This window comes from Centropristis striata, chromosome 22, assembly GCF_030273125.1.
Source record: "Centropristis striata isolate RG_2023a ecotype Rhode Island chromosome 22, C.striata_1.0, whole genome shotgun sequence".
Lineage (NCBI taxonomy): Eukaryota > Metazoa > Chordata > Actinopteri > Perciformes > Serranidae > Centropristis > Centropristis striata.
In genome coordinates, this window is record NC_081538.1 from 26,239,229 (window position 1) to 26,262,238 (window position 23,010).

At 36.5% G+C, this 23,010-nt stretch overlaps 1 protein-coding gene across 1 annotated transcript; it reads left to right on the plus strand.

The window, feature by feature from the left end:
- Positions 1 to 391: 391 nt before the first annotated feature.
- tmem110l (transmembrane protein 110, like) lies at positions 392 to 21,832 on the plus strand. Its single transcript, XM_059326179.1, has 8 exons — positions 392 to 925; positions 6,998 to 7,046; positions 8,801 to 8,896; positions 8,991 to 9,112; positions 12,419 to 12,531; positions 14,803 to 14,886; positions 14,981 to 15,112; positions 19,353 to 21,832. Exons 1-8 carry the CDS (start codon positions 736 to 738, stop codon positions 19,482 to 19,484), a joined length of 918 nt encoding a protein of 305 aa, XP_059182162.1. The 5' UTR covers positions 392 to 735; the 3' UTR covers positions 19,485 to 21,832.
- Positions 21,833 to 23,010: the final 1,178 nt, after the last annotated feature.

The window sequence follows — 23,010 nt, forward strand, 5'->3', positions numbered from 1 at the left end:
TGATCTTTGATGTGATTACAGTACAGATACACGCACGCACACACACACACACACACACACACACACACACACAGGAAACTTTATGTGATTTTAAATACACACACACACACACACACACACACAGGTAACTTTATGCGATTTTCATTACTCACACACACACACACATTTTGAGGTTAAAGGGCATAGGTTGCTGTTTAAATAAATAGTTGAAAAGGAATGCTTGTTGTAGGTGTGCTCCTTGTATATAAAATAGTATCTAACATTACTAGTATTAATTGTTTGAAATCTCTGAAGAATCTCATCATAGTGCACACACACCGGCAGTAGCCCCCGTGGCCCTTTCAGAATTTCCCCAGAGTAAATTTTCTAGTCAGAGTTTGTAGCCCATTTTCTTGTTTTTCTGCCAAGCTATTAAGGGGGGACTTTTATTTTGAAATACCGTTTTAACCGGAAGCTAGACTTTCCCTTAAAGCCAGCGGTTTGACGGTTGTTTTCGTTGACATAAACATGGATGGATGTGAGTCAGATAATCGATTCTGTTGTCTGTTCCTGTATCATGGGATGTAGCATCAGCCTCTGGGAACCCGGAAGGAACACTTCAACCGAGAGCCGAAATTAGATTAAAATCTGTCGGTTTGTTTTTCTGGAGTAACGGAAAGGTTAAGCTCTTCTGAGCCCACCGGGGGAGGAGCAGGGCTCCTTTTGTCTGCGTGTTGTTCTGATCACCGTGTCAACATGGACATGTACGGCTACAGCGGGGTCTTCCTGGTGAAAAGGTTTCTGCAAAATGGGGTTTTTGAAGTGACAAACATGAGCGACATCAACAAGGCGAACCCGCACGGCTGCGATAACGGAGCTCTGACCGACCGGTTCGGCGTCCTGATCCAGGGACTCCTGGCTGTGGTCGCCTTCAGCACGCTCATGTGTGAGTATCTTTACATCCTTATTTTTTTTACTTAACCCTATAAAGCCAAGTGTATCATATTTGATACATAAGTTTTTGAGACCTCTAAATCATCAGTGTGATATTTTTTTCCCTGAAAAACCTGATGAATACATGAATTGATGATTAAAAGAAAACTGAGCAACAAACAGTGGTGGAAAAAGTATTCAGATCCCTTACTTAAGTAAAAGTACTAATACCACACTGTGAAATTACTCCACTACAAGTAAAAGTTCTGCATCCAAATCTTACTGAAGTAAAAGTAGAAAAGTATCAGCATCAAAATCTACTTAAAGTATGAAAAGTAAAAGTACTCGGGTTATGCAGAATGGACCCACTATGATTGTTTTGTATATTCTAAATATATTATTACATTATTTGTATTGGTGATTTAAAGTATGCAGTGTTTTAATTTTGTAAAGATTGGGCTCACTTAATTACTTAATATACTGTTAAAATATTTAATTAAGAAAACGTCTAATCACTTTACATTGATCATATATATTATGTTAAATCTCGACCTGAAAAGTAACTAAAGCTGGCAGCTAAATCCTAGAGTAAAAAGTACAATATTTGCCTAAAAATGTAGTGGAGTAGAAGTAAAAAGTTACATAAAATGGAAATACTCAAGTAAAGTACAAATACCTAAAAACTGTACTTAAGTACAGTACTTGAGTAAATGTACTTAGTTACATTCCACCACTGGCAACAAATTTCACAAAAATACCAGATGTAAAAAAGATGATTTGCTGGTTCCACTGGTGGACCTGTCATTGCTGCGTGAAAACTTCATATCAGCAGATGTATGATGTTGTTTTATATGGAAAAAAAAATATTTTGTATGTTTGAGGAAAATGTTAAAAGGAAAGTCAAAGTTTTATTTGGTTGAAAATATTAGGTTTTATGTGATTGTTAGTTCAAGAAAAGCAAATTGTGAGCAACAAATTGCACAAAAAGACCTGATATATCAAATATGATCCAAATTAAATTCATATATGAAAATTTATATTGAATTTAAAAAAAAAATGTTAGCCGGTTCAACAAACACTCCAGTTTTGAAAATTTAGAATTTTCTGGCAGTTATTTCACGGTTCAGGCTTTATAGGGTTAAATGTCAGTCTTTGTTGTTATCATCTGGATACACGAAACATTAAGTGCAAAAACTTCCTTTTAAAAGGCTTCATGAGTCCACGTGGCGTTTTGTTGACGTTTGTTTTCGCAGAGCCTCATTCGCGTTGCACCGAATCTCATTGAAAAATGTGTAAATTTAACAATAACTTGCTTATTGATAAGACCCCACCCTCAATTTGAACACTTTGAAAACATTAAATAGCGTATACGTGTTCTCTTTCCATTTCGGCATTAATTTAATGTTGTAAACATAACACATTATGAAGAAATCCAGCTCTTCTCCTAGTTTCTATGGCTAAAATCATCTTCCACGTACTCAAAATAGACGCGTGCTATGAGTGGTAGCGATCTGTGTATAGTACATATTTTAATAAAATTACGCGCGGTTTGTGGCACAACTATACGCCGAATTTGCAGTTAAAGCCTAAAGAAATCATAGATAACACGACATACCATCCAAACAGGACTGTGTCTATAGGCGAAGCAGCGTCACAAATTGGCATGTTTTTAAGGGAAGTGTCGTCATGGTCTGACTCCAAGTTTTGGATCCAGGGCTTTGTTTTTGTTGCTTGTTAATAACCAAAACACTTGCAGCCAACATTATAATGATAAATCTCCTAATATTTAAGTGGGATTTAATATTCAGAAAACACATCACTGACTCATGTACAAGGAACATAGTCAGGTAAAAATGATTAGACCACCCTTGCTTTCTTCAGTTTCTTGTTCATTTTGATACCTGGTAGAACTAAAGGTACAAATATGATGATAAGAACAAAACTAGGTCATGTGAGTTTAATTTAAGAGCTGATATCTACACATTTTTCATGGTTTTCTTGATAATGATTTTGGTTATTACGAAGAAAAACATGGAAATAGGCTAAATATCAGCTCTTAAATTAAACTCTTATGAGTTGTTTTTGTTCTTATCATAATATCTGTCCAAACAGATGTACCTTTAGTTGTATAAGGCGTTAATATGAACAACAAATTATAGAAAACAAGGGTGGTCTAATCATTTTTCCATGATTGTATGTCATGATTGATTTAAAGGAACATGAACTTTGAAGTTAATATCTGTCTTTCTGTCTGTTTTTAATGGTGAAGCAGCCTTGTACTAGTTCTCACAGTAAAGGCAGTTTTAAGTTAAATATATCAGCGTTTCAGCCACTTTCACAGTGTTTTTGTTTGTCTGCCTTAACAGCAAAACAAGATGTTCCTTTCCAGCCAGAGTGTGGATTAACACAGAACAATGGTCATTGACTGCTAAATAACTTGTGATTCTGCAGCAGCTGACTCAGAGAATGTCGGGCATCTTAGCACTTTTGCCACCGCGGGCGAATATTTAATAATTCTGCAGAAGCAGCAGCTGAAAGGTGGGACTGGAAGTGAGTCAAGAAGGAACACTTAAAGCCATTTAGGAACCACTTATGCTTTCTTTTTGATGCACGAGCACTCAAATCCAACCTCATATGTCAAATATCAATTTCCTGCATTACACTGAGGCTGTAGTTTGTGTCTTTTCAATTATTTCATGCCACTAGCACGTTTCTTGGCTTTCAGTTTATACAAAAATATACTGGTTGCTTCACACGTTTGAATTAAATTAAATTAAATTTTACATAAGTAAAAGCAGAAGGAACATCCGTTTATAAAATATGATTAAAAGAAAGTATAAAATACTAATTAAATGTAGGGTTAGATAAGGGTTAGATAAGAAATATAAAATACAAAGTACATAGAGAAAATATAGACTAACAAAGTGGAGGAAAAGTGCAAATGTTAGAGTGCAATCATAGGCACATGAAAAGAGAAATGTTTTAACATAGACTCAAAGAATAATGATACAAAAGTGGAAATTAGTTAGTTAGTTTGTAGCCAATTTTCTTGTTTTTCTGCCAAATTACTATGAGGGAAGTCAACCTCATATGTCAAATAACAATTTCCTGCATCACACTGAGGCTGAAGTTTGGCTTCTTTTCAATTATTTCATGCCACTAGCAGGTTTCTTGGCTTTCAGTTTATACAAAAATATATCGGTTGCTTAATACGTTTTAATTACATGTTTTGGTGCCTGAATTCAGAGCTGAAAAAAGCCAATTAACCTTTTCTATGGAGTGACTTCATGGCCACTTATATGCTATAGCACATTTTGTACAAGTTCAATTTTGTGTTTTACATAAGTAAAATCAGAAGGAACATCCGTTACTAAAATATGATTCAAATAAAGTATAAAATATGAATTAAATGTAGTGTTATATAATTAAGAAATAAGAAATATAAAATACAAAGTACATAGAGAAAATACAGACTAACAAAGTGGAGGAAAAGTGCAAATGTTAGAGTGCAATCATAGGCACACAAAAAGAGAAATGTTTTAACATAGACTCAAAGAATAATGATACAAAAGTGGAAATTAGAGTTTGTAGCCCTTTTTTTTGTTTTTCTGCCAAATTACTAAAAGGGAATTCAACCTCATATGTCAAATAACTGAAGAAAAAAAAGCTGAAGTTTGGGTTCTTTTCAATTATTTCATGCCACTAGCACGTTTCTTGGCTTTCAGTTTATACAAAAATATATCGGTTGCTTCACACGTTTTAATTACATGTTTTGGTGCCTGAATTCAGAGCTGAAAAAAGCCAATTAACCTTTTCTATGGAGTGACTTCATGGCCACTTATATGCTATAGTGCAGCGTGGAAAGGACATAATTGCAAACGCCTGTGCATTGTGTGGAGTACGTACTTATTTCAGGAGTGTGTCGGCATATGATCTAATAATTAGAGTGTGGTTTTAAAAGGTCAGTGCTCTCATGGTGATTTCATCAGCTGATGTAAGCAGCCGAGTTCACAGCAGTTGAAGCCTCGGAGCCGAGAAGTGTTGCAGAAATAGGCCAGGCCATGAGATCAATGAGCTCTAACCTCCACTTAGTTACTTATTAGTAGAGAAATCGATACCTCCACCTCCTCCTCCCTCCTCCTCCTCTCTCTTTCTTCCCTCTTTCCTGTTCTCAACAACCTCGCAAGTGTCGCTCTTGGTCAAAGCACATGCATCTGTTAATATTTATTCCACATTATCGTGTGCAGCAGAGCATTAAGAGCCCTTCAGCTATGATCACAGTGGCCGTATGCCAAGTCACAGCTGCGCCTGCACCAAGCATCCCCTTAACTGATCTTTGTTTAGAGAGCTCTTCCTCAAAGCTATTTCTGTCAGTTTCCTCCCAGTGACTCCTCATTATTCCTGACAGTATTGCTGCCAGCTTTTTCATACAAAGCTTTATGTTTGAAAGCAAATTTGAGCAATTTTGGGAGGAGAAATGTGCGTTAGCCGACTGATTTTTAGACTTTTCAGTTGGGAAACAGACTCTTATGTTTGGTTTGTGCAATAGCTGGTTTTCCAGGCTAATTTTTAGAGAATTGTGACACACTTTAGACCAGGGGTCTCAAACTCAAATTACCTGGGGACCGCTGGAGGCAGTATCTAAATGACCAAAAAAAGACACAGAATTACTTAAGAAGACACAAAATGACAGAAAAAAACTACATGACTTAAAAAAGACACATAATGACCAAAAAAAAGTCACAAAATGACAAAAAAAGACACAAAATTACATAAAAACGACACAAAATGACTGAAAAAATGCTAAATTACTCAAAGACACAAAATGACCCAAAAATAATCACAGAATTACCAAAAAAGACAAAAATATTTAAAAAAGACACAAAAAGACACAAAATTACTAAAAAATGTTTTTTAAAAAGACACAAAATTATTTTTAAAAAGTAATTAAAGGGACCTTCCACACACAACACGGTAAAGTGCCATTCATATAAAACTCACATTAAACTTTCATATCAAGGTGAGGGCCACAAAATATCGTCACGAGGGCCGCAATTGGCCCGCGGGCTGCGAGTTTGAGACCCATTCTTTAGATAAACTTAATGCCTTTTTTTGTGTGTTTAACATCCTAACAACCTCTTAAAATCACGTTTAGAATAAACTAGACATAAAAGCAATGAAGGGCTGCAGCCAAAACTTATTTCATTATCAAATCTGTTGGTTATTCTCAAAATTTAGTAGATTTATTGTCTAGCCTTAAAAAAAATACCTTGAAATGAGTAGAAAAAGCCTACCATAACTTCCTACAGCCCACAGAGATATCTTCATATAACGTGCTGTTACAACATCAGGACAGAACCCAAAGATATTCAGTTTATAATGATTTAAAACAGAGAAAAGCAGCAAATGTCGATCTTGATTAATTACTTTAATGATTCACTGATGATTAACTCTATGGTTTTTTTGGTCATTTTGTGTCTGTTGATGTCTTTTTTTTGTTTTGTTATTTTGTGTCTTCTTTTGGTCATTTTGTGTCTTTTTTGATCATTTTGTGTCTTTTTTTGTGTCTTTTTTAGTCATTTTATGTCTTTTGGTCTTTTTGTGTCTTTTTTTAGCCATTTTGTGTCTTTTTTAGTCCTTTAGTCCAACATAAAATGTGATTTTGAATCTTTTTTTTTAGCTATCCAATTAAAGTCACTTTAAATGGCTTCAAAATGTTTTAAAAATGCAGGAAGGAGTCTAGAATTGTATGAATAATTATACAGTGCAGTAAAAACTCTCAGCTATAAAGAGTTTACAGATGTAAAACACATCTGCAGGAAGCCTCGCTCCTGTTTTCACATGCCGAGTCACATTCTGTGAGCTGGTTAGATGGCGAGATAGAGGAACAGTGGGCGTCTGTTCACCGGGAAAAGATGTTTTGAAGCATGAAAAAAATGAAGATATGTTAACGTCTGTGCTTCATCTGTAGAGAGATGAGAAACAAACTGCAGAGAAACTGTGTGGCATGCAGGATACTCTTTCAGAATAAACAGGGAACATTATTGATCACCTCATTGACTTTCTTCTTTCTTTTTCTCTGCAGTGAAGAGGTTCCGGGAGCCTGCAGGGATCAGACGACCGTGGAGGATCTGGTCAGAACATGTCCCTTGTTTTCTGTCCTTCTACCATATCGTGTCCTATATCTGACATTAGTTACACTCGCATGGATGAGTAAATTCTGTTAAAGTGAAGAAAATGTTGATTAAACCCTGACTTTTCTCAGGGTTTGGTGAAATGAGCCAACATGTAAACTTTCTCCCACATTATTAATCTGCTGTTTAGTCTGTGATTATCATCTTTGGGGTTTCTTGACATTAAAGGGATAGTTTGGGTTTTTTAAGGTGGTGTAATATGAGATACTTATCCATAGTCAGTGTTTGACCTACATAAAAGATCAGTTTAGGGTTAATGCTTAATTTAAAATATTTCCCTGCTTTACTTTGCTGTCAGATAGCCCACTCCAACAGGAAACTGGAGCTGATGTATCCATTCTATGCTCTAGTCCATGGGTCTCAAACTCGCGGCCCGTGGGCCAATTGTGGCCCTCGTGATGATATTTTGTGGCCCCCACCTTGATATGAAAGTTTAATTTGAGTTTTATATGAATGGCACTTTATCGTGTTGTGTGTGGAAGGTCCCTTTAATTACTTTTTTTTGGTAATTTTGTGTCTTTTTTTGTGGTAATTTTGTGTCTTTTTTTGGTAATTTTGTTTCTTTTTTAAGTAATTTAGTTTTTTTTGTAATTTTGTGTCTTTTTGGGTCATATTGTGTCTTTTTTTGGGTCATATTGTGTATTTTTTTGGTAATTTTGTGTCTTTTTTGGTAATTTTGTTTCTTTTTTAAGTAATTTAGTTTTTTCTGTAATTTTGTGTCTTTGGGTCATATTGTGTATTTTTTTGTGTCTTTTTTGGTCATTTTGTGTCTTCTTTTTGAGTAATTTTGTGTATTTTTTTTTAGTATTTTTATCTCACAGAACATGGGAGTTTCTGCTCTAGTGCTGCCTTAATCGGTTAGGTTTTTTTTGTGTTTTTCTGCAACTTTGGCATTTTAAATAGTAAATACAGGTTCAACAAAGTGCAGCAGGGCAGCAGAAGACCAGCAATTCTTATCTTCTTAAAAGGTTAAATCACTGTTTTTTTTCAATGGAGTCTGGTGGCTTTGAAGATACTATAGTGACTGCTATCCGTCTTTACCGCAACGCGTTTCTAATAATACTTCCAGCAAATCCATGAAGTTCAGATGACAAACAAAAAAAAACTGACAAGCAGTTGTTATATGAGAAAAAAAAATAAAACAACTGTAAAAGAAAAAGTTGATGCAAAAGAGCATTCAAAGTGACGGTCCAGAGACAGTCAACAGAAAAATATGTGAGCCTACACTCACCCTCTTTGTTCTACCTCCCGCCATACAACTGAGCAGGTAACTAAAGTGAAACCACACCCCTGTCTCATCACTGGAAGGGACATACATACACCAAACAAACGTGTGCAGCCTAACAAAATAAACAACATAGGCAAAAATACATATTTTGGCTCCTACAGATACCATAGAATGTTTTCTGTTTCACCCATGTAAACTTAAACCGGGCTGTCAGACGGCAGGGTAAAGCTGTGAAAATATTCAAAGTGCACCATACACTCTATATTTATATTTAGTAAGGCCTTTTTTTTATGGAGGCTAAATACGACCACCTACCTACTGTATGTAATACACTGACTATGGCTAAGAACATCATACAAGCCCACTTAAAGAAATCAGAAAAGACCTTTAAAATGTTTAGAAGACATTTTAAGACATGCAGCACAACAGAGTAAAGAAGTGAAATGGTCCATTCTATCTTTTCCAGGTTTTTTGACACATCCAAGCAGGCCATCGGGGCTCTTTTCATCCACTTTGCCAACGTCTTCCTGTCCACGCTCACCAAAGAGGACCCATGCTCGCTGTGAGTTACACATCAGCATAAACAAATCAAGACTAAGTTGAGGTTCCACTCTCAGGGACTGAGTATGAGATTTTTTTTTCCTATTTCACCAAAGCTATCTGATGAACTTCCTGCTGGACGCCACGTTGGGGATGCTGGTCATCTGGCTGGCTGTGAAGCTGGTGTCCAGACTGGTGGAGCACAAGCAGTGGACGCTGCTCATGTTTGGAGAATATGGTCAGTTTCCATTTAATTCTTATTTCTAAAACCTGAGGAGCAAGGTTATTATAGTTAATGAAAACTAACGAAATAACGAAAACTAGAATTTTTTAAAAGTTTTTAAAAAAACAATAACTAACTGAAACTGTATTGTGTGGTTGCAAAACTCACTAAAATTATAGTGAAACTGTCCTTTGTTTTCGTCTTTGTCGAGTTTTTTCATACATAATCTATTACTCCACCGCTGAGTGTGTGTATTCCTGCTTTGTGGGTTTCCAGGAGAGGTGCGATTGAAATGACCCTAACGGCACCATATTGGCCTTAAAGAGCAACTTCTCAGCTTTCAGAAACCGTTGAAGTTTTTCCGATAGCATAAATAGTTCAGTTATTATGGTAATACGAAGTGCGCTTGCCCACTCTGTATTAAAGGGTAAACTTTGGATGTACTTTCACTGTGTACATTTGAAAGTCTTCAATTCAGCCATGATATTACAAATCACTTTTTTTTTTTCTGCAGCGCTGAAAATCCAGCAGTAGCTGCATAATACATATGGGGGCACCACTGCATAATCCTTTTTGGTTGATATTAAATGTATTCATTTAGCTCCACCATCGCTAACTGTGCACCGTGTCCCATGCTTATTGTAAACAAACCGGCATCGATAACTGTGCACAGTGTCCAGTGCTTGTTGTAAACAAACAGAGGTCGCTAACTGATCACATCCTGCTGCAGCACATACACACTGTACTGCTACAGAGCTAACTGTTAGCCTATTAGCATTGTGTTACAGCGCTGCACTGCTGCTGCTCTGTTGCACATCACAATCGTCTCCTCCCACCTCGTTCCGCGACGCCAGACTGCACTATGAAAGGGCAGATTATGACGCCTTGGCAGGATCGCTATGAAGGCCCTAAGGTGAAAAGCCGGTACAGATCTTTCCGGCAATATAGCAGGACATTTACAGGAACGCACTATGAAAGGGGCTTATGTGTAGCGTTAGACATTTCTGCAGCAGTCTATCGTTATAGAAAGTTCAGCACTTCACTTGAACCAAAAAAACACCCGGAACTGTAAGAGTTAATAACCTTATTGGGGCTAAGATGGATCAGGCAAAGGAAAGGAAAGCAACATTTATTGTGACCTCTTTGAATCTCGCACCCAACAAATACCCCATTACAAAAAAACACTAAACACTAAGACTAATAAAAAATAAACTAAAATTACAGGGACCAGTCTATACCACCCCTATGAATTTCATTGCCTTAAGTCTTATGGTCTGGGCACAGTGGCACTTATTAAATTAAACTGCCGCCAGAGCGCCACCTAGGGGCCGATCAATAAAACCTTCAAGGGTTATCCTCAGGAGGGTATTGACAATAAGTATACCAAGTTTGGTGTTAATCCGACCAACCGATGTGGAGATATAAAATACTTCAATTTAAAGAGCGCCACCTAGTGGTCATCACCCAAAATTTTGCAGCGAGCCTCAGGGGCTCATGGGGAAGTAGTAACCTGAGTTTCATGTCATTCACACACACCAATGTGGAGATATGCAACACTTTGTGTTTTGTGTTTAAAATAGCACCACCTGCAGGAAGTTGTTATTTAATAACTTGAGTATTCTTTGGGTTATCAATTATCAATATTCTTTGGGCAGGTCGTTGCCTGCTCGGGCCCTAACTAAGCATTTTCAACAAATGAAAACTAAATAAAAACAAGCAAACTCACTCTAAAAACTCATTAAAACTAACTGTATTTGGAAACAAAAATTCACAACAAAACTAAAACTAATGAAAAATCCAAAACTACTATAACCTTTCTGAAGAGTTGTATTCAAGGATGTTAAAGGAAAATGACTGTAAGCTGCAGCTCTGGTTTCAGCCACCGGAGGGCGCTGGAGATCCACTTTGTGTGGACGGGAGGAGAGCCAGCATCTCCAGCTGCAGCCCCGTCTGGAAAACATTCCCAGTGGCTTCAGATGGGGATTAACTCCTCGCCCATTATTACACTCACTCACTCACTCTACAGTTGTTTTTTTCTTCTGCGTTCTTTCCTCGTGTGATGGAAAATTTCACTAAAACAACTTTGCAAAGCTGTCAGATTACGTCTCCATCTCACTTGTCTTTGTGATCAGGGTCAGGTCTAATATTTGATCACTGGTTTCTGTGTTTCTTTGCTTTCTTGTTTCAACCCTCCATTTCCCCTTTTTCCTCTCTCAGCCTGTCTTTGTGTCTTCTCCTCCCTTCTTCCTGTCTCCTGTTTTAATGACAGACTTGTCTTCCTTTGTGTCTGGAGGCCTGAGACACCTGTGTAACACACCTTTTGAAAGGTTTAGTTTTATATCCTGCACAAGATGCATAATAGTTACTCTCTAAGTTTTTCTTGTATTAAAGTAGATTATTAAAGTGCATTCTTGGGCATCGTGGTTCAAAGTAGTTGTCAGAAGTTTTTTTCAAATGGAATTATTATTAAAGCTACTGTTATTTAGTTAGCGTTATTTCTTTGCAAGTCAACCGTAGCTCAAAAACAATTAAAGCAGCCTTCATTCAATTTATGCTCCTGCATCTAGATAAATGAATAAATAATAAAAATAATAATAAATAATAAATGAAGTAAAATAATAAGAACACATTTCAGATAAATAGTATAATAAAAGCAGATGATATGTGTTTTTTAGTTAACATCAGAATTAATAAAATGTAATCAAAAATAATTCAGGTGGGCTAAAGTAAATAATAAAATAATAAATATGTTGTTGTTTTCATCAAAAATATATACAATGAAATAAAATAATAATAATTCCAGTGCTACAATTTAAATAATGCAATTAAACAATTATTTCAGCAAAATAAATAAAGTGAAGTAAAAAAAAATATGATTGACCAAAATAAATAATATAATAAAATGTAATAATAATAATAATAATAACAATAATAATAATACATATCTGTCTTTTTAAATATAGAAAAATAAATTAAATAATTAATATAATAAAATGTAATTATAATAAATGTGTTTTCACCATAATAAATCAAAATAAATAAAATCTAAAATAATGATAATAATAATAATTATTTATTTATTTAAAATATACAAATAATATGTTTTTTTATTTTCTTTAAAATAAATTAAATCAAAAGACATTTAAAAAAAGAAACACTGACAACAACTGACTTTTTAAACATTTAAATTTTTGGCCAAAATACCTAATTTCACAACATAACCTGCACAAAAAGTGCCTGGCTTTGGTTGAAGTCTTCCATAATGAGGTTTTTACATGTGATAATCCCTTTCCTGATGTTTATTAACCTCTTGTCGTCCAGGCGACCCTCCCCAGGCAGCAGCGTGGCTCGGTCAGTGTGGCATCTACCTGCTCATCATGGTGCTGGAGAAAGGAGTGATCAGCCTGGTGCTGCTGGTCCCCGGATGGTCCAAAGTAAGAACAGTGTGCAGCTTCTTGTGCTGCTTTCAGGTCCTGTGGGAGAGATGGCCTCCTGTGACAGTATCTTACGTCTTTCATCCTGTATACCAGTAGTTCTCAACCTATTTGAGTGGCGACCCCCAATTTGACATGCATGTTGTCATCGACCCCCGCTCACTAATATTATATATATATATAATATAATATAATATAATATATATATATTTTTTTATTGTTACTTTTAATCCAAGTCCTTTGCTATAAGTTTAAAGGTCCATTCTGACCTCCTGAGTGTGTAACAGTCAGCTTCAAGCCAGAGACTCCTTGGAAAGTAATAACTTGCTACTTTGGGATTTGTCAGAAAAGACACAAAATTACCCAAAAAAGAATCAAATTGAACAAAAAATGACCACAAAAACATACAAATTGACCAAAAAAAAGACACAAAATGACCAAAGAAGACACAAAATGACCAAAAAAGACACAAAATGACCAAAAAATGACCACAAAATGACAAAAAAAAGACACAAAATGACCAAAAAAGACACAAATTGACCACAAAATGATCAAAAAAAGACACAAAATGACCAAAAAAGACACAAAATGCCCAAAAAGACTAAAACACATTAACACATGAACACTTTAACACAGTGGAGACAGAGCTGACTTCCAAATGATTTGGCGACCCCCAGAAATCATCTCGCGACCCCCAAGGTTGAGAATAGCTGCTGTACACTATCTGCCGAGAACATGGGAATAAATGTTAGAATATGAGAATAAACTCCACTTTCATCATCACAACCCATCTGATCTCTCCCAGGTCAACCAGACTACATGAAAAAAATCAGCCAATTTAAACCATCGTCTCTGATTTCTATTTTGGCTTTGATGGTTTATTCCTTTGAGATCTTCTGGCAGCATTAAGAGATGAAAGCCGTCACGACTAGAGAGAGAATAAACAAGTGGACAACTTTCTTTTTGATTCTAATGCAAACACAGAGTTAATGTATCTGACAGGACGTTTGTTTGCACGACATCAGGGATCATATTTGTTTATTCAAATGATCGTTTTCCATAGCAACAGATGCCCTTCTAAGGAGTAAAAAGGCAGATTTTTTTGTTTATTTCTTATTTATTTATATCCAGATCAGAGCTTTATTTTGTAAAGTGTTGTTTGAAGACTACTTCCTTTGTTTAAAGATTGTCTCTGCACTCTTTAATGAACTCTGATTATAAATATTAGCATTATTAATAGTAGAAACACAGTCAAATAAAATGCCCTTCATGCTTTACACAAAGCATATATTTATATTTATTTATTTTATTTATAATAATTCTCGCAGACAAAACACATTGGTCAGCATCACTAAATGTAAATGTGCCTAAAGAAGAATTTTAAACATTTCTCCCTCTACCAGATGTTGAATTAGCCATTAAAACGACAATAAAACACAATTCATGTCAAATTAGAACCAAAGAATGCAAGAGAAATACCATATTTGACCAGTTTCCCACTTTATTTTAACACAATGGGTTGTAAAGAATAAAGTTTAGTTATGCTGTGTATTGGACAGTTAACAGATATTTCCCAAAGCAAGATCAAATGGAACCTGAATGAAACTCTCCACATTAAATACTGATTACAAATATGTCTGTTTTGTTTGTCCCAGATATTTATTAATACTTTTTTAAACCAAACGGCGCCATAAAATTAGAAAAATTCAGTGTTTTTTAAAGTTTTTTTAAAAATGTCGGTATTAAAGAGCTCTTAATTGAACCAAAGAGTAAAAAAAGTGTTCTGTATCAAATTCAAATAGCAGATTATTGTATAGTTAGATCAGGGATGGGCAACTTAAATGCTGCAGGGGGCCACAGTTTTTCATCGACACTACCACAGGGCCACATATAGGACCGTGCACTTAACCAGATATGAAGAAACTGCAATTTTAAATATGTTTACAGTGCAGTAACTTAACAAATTTCATCCTCAAATGCATGTTTAACAGTATAAATAGGAATACAAAAGGTTTGAAGCAGATAAAAAATAACTAATTTTTTTCAGTGTAAGAACAGCAGACCAACATTAATTGCAAGAAGTAATTTTGTGCATTTTTTCACTGCACTTTTAAGATTTCATGCTCAAATGCATGTAGTTGTACTGAGGGCCACTTCAAGTGAGGGTGCCGGCCGTATGTGGCCCCCGGGCCTCCAGTTGCCCATCCCTGAGTTAGATGATTTAAGCTTTGTGTTGGACCTGATGCTAAAGGTTCCTCTCTCCTGCTCCAGTTGCAGGAGGTGCTGCTGAGCTACATAGAGGACCCTCAGCTGGAGCTGGTGCTGGTCATGCTCATCGTGCCCTTCATAGTCAACGTAAGTTACCTCATCACCTTATATTTATAAGGTTTTTTAAAGAAGATGGGAGCTTCAGTAACTCCTGTCCTGTCTGTCCTGTGTCTGGCTGCAGTCCATCATGTTCTGGGTGGTGGACAGCCTGATGATGAGGAAGTACAAGACGATGAAGAGCCTGGATGACTCCTGCGACAGCTCGGTGAAGAAGGCCGACTCGATGCCCTGGGGCAACAGCGAGGAGTCACGGGTGAGAAAAATTCTTAAAGCAGGGGTCTCAAATTCAAATTACCTGGGGTCCACTGGAGGCAGTATCAAAATGACCAAAAAGAGACACAAAATGACTAAAAAAAGACACAAAATGACAGAAAAATAACTAAATTACTTAAAAAGACACAAAATGACCCAAAAATACACAAAATGACAAAAAGACACAAAATGAAAGAAAAAAACTGTATTACTTAAAAAAGACACAAAATTACAAAAAAAGAAACAAAATGACCAAAAAAAGACACAGAATTACCAGAAAAGACACAACATTTTTAAAAAAGACAAAAAGTCATGGAATTTTTTTTAGACCACTGATTTTGGTTATTATCAATAAAACCATGTTAAATGTCTAGATATCAGCTCTTAAATTAAACTCTTATGAGCTATTTTTGTTGTTATCATTATATTTGTCCAAACAAATGTACCTTTAGTTGTACCAGGCATTAAAATTGACAAGAAAATGAAGAAAATAACGGCGGCCTAATATTTTTTTTCCATGATTGTATGTGTAAGTAACCAGACTCCATCGAAAAAAACAGTAATTTAAGATCACAGAGCTCAGGAGTTGCTGGTCGAACGCTGCCTCCATATGTTTGTTTGTTTGTTTGTTTGTTTGTGTTATTGTGCGATTTTGTTGAATCTGAACTAACCATTAAAACGCCAAACTATCCCTTTAATGAGTGAGTTCAAAGTGACTCTGGTTCTCATTGTTTTTTAGCAGCTTACGTAATTAAAGCAGCTGCTTCGTTCTAGAGATCATCTCCGTTCAGGTTCATTAGATCTGTTATTGGGAACTGATGCAAACAGGATCACATCCAAACTAAACTCTGAGTCAAAGTTTCTTATGTCTCAAAGTTTCTTATGTCTCAAATATTTAATATTTTCCATCCTCTATTTAAATTCCAGTACTGGAATTTAAATAGAGGATGGAAACATGAATCAGGAGGTCTGTTAATATGACTAAAAGCTTCAATTAAACAGTTTAAATACCCTAAAAAATAAGTCAATGACTGAATAGATCAACCAATCCGTTTCAAAAGTGCCTCACTGGCTTTAAAAGGGTTATTTTTGATGTTAGAAAATAAACGGTGTGCCAAAGCTGGTTCACAAAGCAAGAATGTGACAGTTTAATATTTTTGCTCTCAGACTTTAATGTGTGAAAATGGGCGTTCATGTAGTTGTCACGCTGGGTGTCAACCGCACCTGTTCTTTTGGTGGGATGAGCACACACACACACACACACACACACACACACACACACACACACACACACACACACACACAGCATACACATTTTCTCTCTCTACACTTGCTCTAATGAGGACAAACCCAGATGACTTCAGTCCAAGAAACACTGAGTCACCCTGTCCTCCCTTGGTGCTGTTGTGTTTGTGGATTCTGGTTTTCTCCGGAGGTTTCATCCCACCGTGAGAGTTAAAATGTGACATAATGACACATAAAAACAGAATGTATCTTGTTCTGGGGGCCGCTGGAGGCAGTATCAGAATGACACAAAAAAGACACAACATTTAAAAAAGACACAAAAATATTAAAAAAGACACACAATTATAAAAAAAAAGACACAAAATTATTAGAAAAGACACAAAATGACCAAAAAAAAGTAATTAAAGGGACCTTCCACACACAATGTGTGTAATGTGAATTTTATATGAATGGCACTCTATCGTGTTGTGTGTGGAAGGTCCCTTTAATTACTTTTTTTGCTCATTTTGTGTCTTTTCTAATAATTTTGTGTCTTTTTTTTAAATAATTGTGTGTCTTTTTTAATATTTTTGTGTCTTTTTTAAATGTTGTGTATTTTTTGGGTAATTCTGTGGGGGTTTTTGTAATTTGTGTCTTTTTTTAAATAATTTTGTGTCTTTTTTTGTGTCTCTTTTGTGTCATTTTGTGTCTTTTTTTAAAATATAATTTTGTGTCTTTTTTGGTAATTCTGTGTATTTTTTAAGTAATTTAGTGCTTTTTAAGTCATTTTGTGTCTTTTTTTTGTCATTTTGTGTCTTTTTTAAGTAATTTAGTTTTTCTCTGTCATTTTGTGTCTTTTTTGGGTAATTCTGTGGGGTTTTCTTGTAATTTGTGTCTTTTTTTAGATATAATTTTCTGTCTTTTTTGGTAATTCTGTTTATTTTTTAAGTAATTTAGTGCTTTTTAAGTCATTTTGTGTCCTTTTTTTTTTGTCATTTTGTGTCTTTTCAAAGTAATTTAGTTTTTTTTCTGTAATTTTGTGTCTTTTTTTTTGGTCATTTTGATACTGCCTCCAGCAGCCAGGTATTTTGAGTTTGAGACCCCTGCTGTAGACGGCACAGAACCAAAGGGAAAGAGATGCAGAGTGATAACATACAACATGTCCAGACATTTTAATTGTCTCCTGTGAGTTTTTGTTGAGTTCTGGTTTATCTGGGAGCTCTAACAGCGTCTTGTTGTGTTCTGGGAAACACTTTAATATCTGCCTCCTCCTCCACACAGCACAGAGGTCTCTCCCTCTCTCTCTCTCTCTCTTAGGAGAGATGTTCGTGACAGACTTGGTGGTAACTGTGTGTCGGGGTGTGTGACCCTGGTGTTCTCAGGGATGACAGAGTTTACCCCTCCTCTTTCCTCTCCCTGGTCCTCTGCCAGGCAGCCATAAATCAGGCCTTCATCCCGGGAATAAAAGTGACATTGAGGAGTCGTTTCCACGCGCTGATGTTATGGAAAGCGTAGTGAAGTGGAGGAGGACGACAGATAGAGAGGCTTTGACTGGGACGAGCTCTCTCTGGGGGCGGTGGTCGCCATGACGTCACAATGCTGCTGTTGTGGCTCCCGCCAGCTTTTATATCTTGTTATTCTTCACTAAAGACATTCTTAGTTGACTAACACTCGTAGGATTTTGTCGACTAATAGATAAAACATTTTGTTTGACAAATCTGTGAGACGGAATTTCTCCACAAAGCATTCTTCAAAATGGTTAGAAATTGGTAATTTAGCATGAAAAAAGCATTAAAAAACAACTTATCTACGAAAAAAATCTTAGTCGATACCATTCATTCATTCATTATTTTTAACCGCTTATCCGCACTCGGGTCGTAGAGGTGGGGTCCACCCTGGACAGGTTGCCAGACTATCGCAGGGCTGAGACATAGAGACAGACAATCACGCTCTCATTCACTCCTACGGGCAATTTACAGGGTTCATAAGAGTGCTTCCTCCTTGAAAATGCTTGAATTTTAATGTTGAATTTCAAGGATTTTGGATTAAGTGCTTGTAAATGCTTGAAATTCTTACTATATTTCTCTTACAATCTGACTATAGATAACCACATTTTCAATGGAGAAAACTATATAAAGTGAATATCCTATATCCTATAATCTGAAATGAAGAGCGCTCCGCCTGCGTCTTCTTGTTTCTGAGATGTTTCTTGTTGCTCTACCCTGTATCTTCTTACTGAAGGGAGTTTTTCTAATTCCTAGTGGATGTGAGGGCTCCTGAAGTAGCCTGTTTGTGGGTCTTTCCTCCTAGTTTGGGTCGTGTTTAGTTCCACCAGCTGCCGCTTGATGATTTTTGTGAGCTTACTCTTGCTCCTAGCCCCTAGATTCCCATACCAGTATGTTTTATGAGATTAGCAAAGTGTAATACCATTGCTAGTGGTATGGTTAAGTGAAATTACCCCTTTTAGTATCAAAGTACTCATCTAAAACGCCATTTACAGCCGTTGAAAGGTACTGGAAAAGCTTGAAAATGGACCTTGAAAGTGCTTGAAATTGACCACTGAAAAGTGTACGAACCCTGAATTTAGAGTAACCAATTAAACTTAAGTGCATGTTTTTGGACCGGAGTACCCGGTAAGAACCCACGGGGAGAACATGCAAACTCCACAGTGAAGAGCTGTCTCATACAGTGAGACAGTAGAGCACGCTGTCTTTATCCCAATATCTGCATCTGTACCTCTCTTCAAAGGTTTTTATAGCAGCTTTTCCACATGTCAAACCAGAACATAAAGCAACATATGGAGGTTTATAATGCCATAAATGTTATATAGTTGTGGAATTTTTGCTCCTCTGGGATTTGGATCTGAGCTGCTTCCAGGCTGCAGATAGATTTTCCCCTTTAGGCTGGGAATGCAGAACTGACATATTTCCCAGCTTTTCCAGATTCCACCCGGTAACTGTTTTACTGGACTTTTATCTTGTGATTCTGAGCTTCTGTCATCTTCTCGTGTCTCTCAGGTCCTGCTGACGGTGGAGACGGACACAGACGAGGCTTCAGAGGGCGAGGAAGAGGAGGAGGAGGAAGGACCAGCGGTGCCTCACATGCAGTACTCCGGAGGGCCGCTGAGACCCAGCTGGGTGGTGGTCTAGAGCCAGGTGATGCAGCCCGTCCACACACAGCAGTCACACTCTGCAGGGCCTCAACAGGAGCACACACACAAACCTCACACCCGATTCTCCTCAGAGCTCTAAATATCAGCTTCCTCCTGAGCAGAGGCACAATTAAAGGTTGTTTAACCTGCCAATGAGAACACTACAGCCTTAGCTACCCTCCTCTATGCATGCATGAAAAATCAAATAGCATTTATGGAGGATTAGCATCTGTTTATCTTCTCACCTCGCTGCCTCAAGAGGACATCAGAGTAACCACAACTGAGCGTGTGTGTGTGTGTGTGTGTGTGGAGATTATTAAGGAGAAACTGATATAAATCTGTCTTCTCTCCTCACTGGGGACTTTTGGAAATGATGCTGCTTTATCATTTACCGTGTATCATATTCCAAAGAGGAGCAAGTGAATAAAGCGTCTATATAAGAGCTCAAATATAATCACTTCAAATCCACCTTTTTAATTAAGGTGTAATTATAGTCATCCAGGCGCGTTCTCCTTCTGGCTGCTTATTTTAAGCTTAAAAGACACTTAATGGTCTTATTTTATAAAAAACATGCACAAGATTTTTTTGGCAGCAACACGGACCAAACGTGTTCAAAGGAAAGGTTTCAGCTCTTTGCAACAGGCGGCTTTTATGAAAAAAATGTACATGTATGTGGGCAGGAAACGGCTTCATGTCGTGGTTTAAAGGACCAGGTTACACTATGTTCCTGCATGATTTCTGTATTTGTTGTATATGACGGAGTATTGGGGGAAAAAACTGAGATTTTAAGAATAATGTTGGAATATTTTGAGAAAAAGATGTAAACGTAATGAGGAAAAAGTTCATATTTGAGAGAAAAGTTAACAAGAATAAAGTCAGATTTTCATGAGACAAATTATATTATATTTTAGGAAGAAATTATACTAAATGTTCCTAGAATAACCGTATATTCCAGTGTTAGTCTCATGTATTTGTCTCTTAAAGAAATAGTTTTTTTGGAGTTTTTGCTTTCTCTCCAAGAATTGAGAAGCTTTTTATCACTCTTCTGTCTATGGAAAGGAGTTGGTTAGCTTAGCTTAGTTTAGCTTAGCTTAGCTTAGCTTAGTTTAGCTTAGCTTAGCATAAAGACTGGAAACGCGGGGAAACCGTTAGCCTGGCTCTGTTCAAAGGTAGCACAATTTACCCACTTGCACCTCTAAATCTCACTGATTGGCACATTATTCATTTTTAGTTTTATCTGTGCACAATCCAACGTGTGAAAATGACACATTTGGGTTTGACGAAGGGTTATAAAGGGTTATTTCTTGGCTGTGAATTCTTGAATTTGCTACTTTTTTGGAAAAGCAAGTGAGCCGTTTCCTCATTTTTCAAGTGTTTGTACTAAGTTAAGTTACCTCTATTGCAGCTGTAGCTTCATAATCAACAGAAAAATATATCAGTGGTATCAATCTTTGGCAAAAATGTGACCGGAGTGCTGCAGGAATGAGTCTTAAAAACTGGAAATGCACGTCTGGTTCCGTTTTATATTGAATTTATTGGGTTTTTGATGAGATTTTGGTTAGCTGTCTGAAATCTGTGGTTAGCAAGATTTTCTAATTGTTTATAGCCTCATATTATCTTTTTACTCCTGTTGACTTCATTTAAGCTTCAAAAATCATAAATGTGTTAATTTGTGAATATTTGTGAAGTATAAAATTATGTTTTGGATTATACTTGCAAACCCTGCAGCACAAAAACTTCTTTTTATGAAGTTTTGAGTTTTTATGAACTTTTTGCTGGTGTTATTTTTCAAAAATCACAATTTTCCTTGATATTTAACGTCTTGTAGATATTTGTATTACCACTTGAAGCCTTTATTTATTTATTTTTTCCAAAAATTTTATTTTCACGACATTCCAACTTCTTTTTCTCAAAATATTGCAATGTTATTCTGAAAATCTCCCCTTTTTTATCCCCACAAACAGCCCTCTCTCAACACTCTCAGTGGGATAATACAGCAGCTGTGTATGAAACTTTTGCAAGTTACGGCACATTTCTTTTATTTATTCTGTTCATATTTTATATGTATTTGACTTGATATATTGTGGTCCAATATCTGTGGTAACAACGTTGGAATAGAAGGATTTTGAGAGTGATTTCTCCTGTTATTTTACGGTTTAAAAGCCAAAAAGGTCAACAGTTTCACATTCCGTCTTATCGTTTTCTTTTATATTCCAATGTTTGTTTGTTTTTTATATGAATCCAATCATGATCATGTGGTTAAACTGGCACATTAAGTGCAGCGGTGCTTCTTACCGAATGTATCTCTTTAATCTGTGCTATGAATAAAGATGATTGACACATGAACCGCTGTTTGCTGTTGAATTCCTGCGGCGGCCGGGTTGCGGCAGCGCGCTGACAGACGGCCTGAGCGGGGACCGGGCCGCAGCACACCTGTGGGGGCGGGGCCGGCAGCCCTGTGACCCCCGGCTGATGACAGGGAGGTGTGTTGTGTGTTGTGTGTTGTGTGTGTGTGTGTGTGTGTGTGTTCTTGTACTTCCTACATAGTGAGGACCGGAACACGTTTTTAACCAACAGAGTGAGGACATTTTTGCAAAGTGTGGACATTTCGGCCGGTCCTCACTTCTTTAAAGGCTTTTTTGAGATTTCAGACTTTGTTTTAAGGGTTAAAGGTTACATGATAATGATAATTAACTGAAACTGTATTGTGTGGTTACAAAACTAACTAAAATTATAGTGAAAATGTCCTTCGTTTTCGTCTTTGTCAACTTTTTTCATACATAATGAAGATGGATAAGTAAAGGAAACATTTACTGTGACCTCTTTTAATCTCCCACCCAACAAATACCCCATTACAAAAAACTAAATAAGCTAAACTAAATAACACTAAAATTAATAAAAACTAAACTAAAACTAAAGCATGTCCAAAAAATAAATACTAAACTAAAACTAGCAAACTCACTCTAAAAACTAACGAAACTAACTGGATTTGAAAACAAAAAATCACAACTAAATTAAAACTAAAACTAATGAAAAATCCAAAACTATTATAACCTTACTATGGAATTCACTGTTCCAATGAGGGACCTCACAAAGATAGAAGTAGAAGAGTGTGCGTGTGTTTGTGTGTGTGTGTGTGTGTGTGTGTCAGGGGGTTAGTTAGCGGCGCTGGTCTCCGTGTTAACCAGGTGTGATCTTCAGCTCGAGGTCGCCACGTTTAACACATGTTGACATATTTTGTGTGTGAGAAAATGCATTCCAAGATGGCTGCAAAATCAAAAATTGTGTCTTTTATGTCTCATTTTGTCATCTCAGAATGACAGATGTTGTTTTCCAAGATAGTAAGATCATTTTCTCAAGGCCTGGTTTTTATTCACTCAAGAAATAGTCATGGAAAAATTATTAGACCCTTGTTTTCTTCAATTAATTATTCATTTTAATGCCTGGTACAACTAAAGGTACATTTGTTTGGACAAATATAATGATAACAACAAAAATAGCTGATAAGAGTTTAATTTAAGAGC

What these genes read in the sequence shown, in the direction of transcription:
- tmem110l (XM_059326179.1), top strand. Translation starts at nt 736, where the DNA reads ATGGACATGTACGGCTACAGCGGGGTCTTCCTGGTGAAAAGGTTTCTG. An exon ending in TGGTCCCCGGATGGTCCAAA is followed by an intron (nt 12,532 to 14,802) that starts GTAAGAACAGTG and finishes CTCCTGCTCCAG; the next exon opens with TTGCAGGAGGTGCTGCTGAG. An exon ending in TCGTGCCCTTCATAGTCAAC is followed by an intron (nt 14,887 to 14,980) that starts GTAAGTTACCTC and finishes GTCTGGCTGCAG; the next exon opens with TCCATCATGTTCTGGGTGGT.